General features: G+C 46.6%; 1 protein-coding gene across 1 annotated transcript; it reads left to right on the top strand.

Annotated features, from left to right (window-relative positions):
• Positions 1-808: 808 nt before the first annotated feature.
• On the top strand, positions 809-2,604 carry LOC123103955 (acyl-[acyl-carrier-protein] desaturase 4, chloroplastic). Its single transcript, XM_044525659.1, has 2 exons — positions 809-1,034; positions 1,149-2,604. The coding sequence occupies exons 1-2, from the start codon at positions 880-882 to the stop codon at positions 2,299-2,301; spliced, it is 1,308 nt and encodes a 435-aa protein (XP_044381594.1). The 5' UTR covers positions 809-879; the 3' UTR covers positions 2,302-2,604.
• Positions 2,605-4,057: the final 1,453 nt, after the last annotated feature.

Raw genomic sequence — 4,057 nt, 5'->3', positions numbered from 1 at the left:
GTAGTTTGGGCTAGCGTTTTCGAGTGGAAATACTTATTGCGCAGGATTTGAGACCACATACCCTCTGGCTCTGTCCCTAACCTGTACAACCATTTGCTCATTAGACATTTATTCTTAGTTTCCAAGTTCTCAATACCGAGACCCCCTTGGTCTTTAGGTCGACAAAGGATATCCCATCGCGCGAGACGGTATTTTCTCTTGGCCTCATCAGACTGCCAAAAGAATCGAGATCTAAAGAAATCAAGTCGCTTTCGGACCCCTTTCGGAATTTCAAAGAACGAAAGTAAAAACATGGGCATACTAGTTAGTACTGAGTTGATCAGAACTAATCGACCCCCATATGACATCAACTTGCCCTTCCAGCAGCTGAGTTTTTTTTCAATTCGTTCTTCAATACATTTCCATTCTTTATTAGATAATTTACGGTGATGAATTGGAATACCCAAGTAACTGAATGGTAAAGCATCTAATTTGCATCCAAACAATTGTCTGTAAGTATGTTCCTCGTCTTTGGCCTTCCCAAAACAGAACACCTCGCCCTTATGGAAATTGATCTTTAAGCCAGACAATTGTTCGAATAGACATAGGATCAGTTTCATATTACGTGCCTTAGCCATGTCATGTTTCATGAAAAGAATAGTGTCATCAGCATATTATAGAATGGACACTCCTCCATCAATTGTCTGTTCAAACCGAAGCTTTAAAATTCACGTTAAAACTCTCATTTATAAGGTCAGATATGAATTTAGATTTCCTCACTGGTCATGTAGCTAGTGCTCGACGGCAAGCTTTGAGGCCTCTTAGTCAAATTACGTACCCTGTCGGCACGTGCATGCTGCTCCCGTTTCCATTTCACCTCCAACCAACATAGGTAGGTGCATGCATATATACAAAGCAAATATGCCGGGGCTCATCACGTTGCCTGCAATACAGCATCGTCAGGGAAGCTTCTACCTTTGCAGCACTGAGAAGATGAGCATGCTCAAGCCTTTCCCTCACGGCCTCGCCATGCCGGCACAGGCGCATCCAACCTGGTAAGTACGAAAGCTCTCTTCCCCACGCAAATATGCACGCGATGTGACGAGCATCCAACTAGGTGTGCGATTTGATTCGGCAAGCGGGTGAAGTGGAATCGTTTGTGCATGCAGGTGTAGGAGCCGGGCTGCGGCGAGAGCTGGGAGGTGGGCCTGCAAGGTCACCGCGACAGCTAATTTCGAGGGCACGGTGATGGGGATGGCGTCGCAAGAGCAGGCGGAGGCGGAGGTGGTGCGGGGTCTGAGCCTGAGCGGCTGGGTGGAGGAACAGCTGCTGCCGCTGCTCACCCCGGTGGACGACGCGTGGCAGCCCAGCGACCTGCTCCCCTGCTTTTCCCTCTCTGCAGCTGGCCTCTCCGACGAGCAGCAGCCGTCGATGATGATGACGACGGAGGAGCTGCAGGCCCAAGCCTCCGGCGTTCCGGATGACGTGCTGGTCTGCCTGGTGGGCAACATGGTAACGGAGGAGGCGCTGCCGACGTACATGTGCATGGGCAACCGGGTGCCGGGCTACCGCGACGACACAGGCTGCAGCGACCTCCCCTGGGCGCGCTGGATCCGCGGATGGACGGCCGAGGAGAACCGCCACGGCGACCTCCTCAACGGCTACCTCTACCTCTCCGGCCGCGTCGACATGCGCCAGATCGAGCGGACCGTCCACCACCTCCTCCGCAATGGCATGCAGATGCTCAGGCCGTCCAGCCCCTACCACAATGCCGTCTATGGTTCCTTCCAGGAGCGCGCAACCTTCATCTCCCACGCCCACACCGCCAAGCAAGCTGCGCGCCACGGCGACCGCTGCCTCGCTAAGATCTGCGGCGTCGTCGCCGCCGACGAGAAGCGCCACGAGACGGCCTACACCAAGGTGGCCGCCAAGATCTTCGAGCTCGACCCGGACGGAATGGTGCGGGCGCTGGCCGCCGTGCTGCGGGACAAGATCACCATGCCCGGCCAGCTCATGACCGACGGCCGCGACGCCGACCTGTTCGAGCACTTCTCGGCGGTGGCGCAGCGCACCGGGGTGTACACAGCAAGGGACTACGGCGACATGGTGGAGCACTTCGTGCGGAGGTGGAAGGTGGCGGACCTCGGCGGGGGGCAGTTGTCCAGCGAGGGGCGGCGCGCGCAGGAGTACGTGTGCGGGCTGCCGCGCAAGATCCGGCGGGTGGAGGAGCTGGCCCACGACCGTGCGATCAAAGCCGCAAAAGAGGCCGAGTTCGCAAGGTTCAGCTGGGTCTTCGACAGGCCAGTCTGCATCAGAGCCTGATCTAGCCGTCCATCTACCAAATTCGACCCCTAGAAAATCTTCTAAATCCCAAGGCCATGAGTCACAAGCAGCGGCACCAGGATGAGGATCGTCATAAAAGAATCTGGTAGAGCCAAGTTTATACAGTGAACGTACCCTATATGTTTTTGTGTGAAGTGATGGTAATGTCTTTTTTTTTGTTGAGGGGGTGAAGGTAATGTATGTGTGAGCGACTGTATGCATTTCTCTTGTGTGTGTATGTGCAGCAAACTCAGCTAAATAATTAGCTGCAATCTATTTATGCGTTTGTGTTGGTTTCCTCAAGCTGATAGTACTAACGCGCGTCATTCTTAACTTGTGGGATTAACACCCCCCCCCCCCCCCCACACACACAACAAATGATTGTGGATGATTGTTTCATTTTGGTTTATCTATGCTGGCTTGGGTTTTAATTAGGTTATGTCGGTGCTTTGTCATTCATATATCGTGATGGTCTGCTGTTGGAGATGATATTTGTTCTAAGAGAAGAGTGATGTTGTTACCTACATGGTTGTCGTGTCCTTGCACGTTTTGGTCTCAGTGTCTACTGGTGGTGATTGTGTGAGCCCTTTGTGAGCTTTTACTCCACATTAAAATTATGGATACTACAACACTCACATGGGCCGGCTATGATGCTCTGCCTCGCTCAACATGACTCCTTATTTTGTTCACTAGCTTAGTCCTCTCCCCCCCTCCGCTCGCTTCACTGCTAGCTCAGAAAAAATCAGCTACTTAAAGAAGCTTATTAAATAAAAAATCACCTACTTTAAAAATATTGGATTTTAAAAATGTTGTGAATTAAAAAACACAAAATTTAAAAATGTGTGTGGATTTCAAACAATGTTCAGAAATTTTAAAAAGTTCAGACTTTAAAATGTATGTTCACCCGCAAAAAAAACATATGTTAACTTAAAAACATTCATCAATTCTAAAAAATGCCCATGAATTCTAAAAAAATGTTCATAGTTTTTCTTCAATGTTCATGAATTTGAATAAATAATAATAAATTAAAACGTGAAGAAAAAATAAAATAAAGTGAAGAAAAAAAGGAAAAACAAACAGGAAAATAAAGATGAAAAAACATAAAGAAAAACTAGTAAAACTGACAAAAAACACAGAAAAGAAGGAAAAACAAAACAAGCAATGCCTGTTAAGTGTTAAACGCGAAGATATAGTTTGGCCCTGCGACACGCACCTTTACAGGTTGGCCAATAGCGTCCCTGCCATTCTCGACAGGGCACATAGACTAGACACACACCTTTTGAATTTGAAATTTATTTAGAAGTCAAATTCAATCCCAATATTTTGTTGAAAAATTCCAGAAAAGTTCAAATAACATTTAGGACTATAGGATTATATTTCCAGCCTAAAATATTAAATCATATTTACAACCCTATTTTGGGACATTATATATATTCCCTGAAGTGATTTAGGGTTCAAATATTTCCAATATTTAATTTAAGGTTTCAATTAATATTTGAGATTTAGAGTAATTATTTTCCAACCCAAAATATTAAATAGAAAACCACACACATTTTGTAGCTCAAATTTTGGCACTATAAAAATCCCTAAAAAAGATTTTAGGGTTGTAAATAATTCCAAAATTAATTTGAGCTTCAAATATTAATCAGTTCAAACAACTCCTGGTCAACACTAGCAATGATCAAGCAGTGGGGCTAACCATATTTAATTATTCACATTCCAAAATTGGAAATTCTTGGGATGTCACAGTGCATGT

This window comes from Triticum aestivum, chromosome 5A (genome assembly GCF_018294505.1).
Source record: "Triticum aestivum cultivar Chinese Spring chromosome 5A, IWGSC CS RefSeq v2.1, whole genome shotgun sequence".
Lineage (NCBI taxonomy): Eukaryota > Viridiplantae > Streptophyta > Magnoliopsida > Poales > Poaceae > Triticum > Triticum aestivum.
Note: the sequence above shows the minus strand (reverse complement) of the source record. Positions and strands in the feature narration are given on the sequence as shown.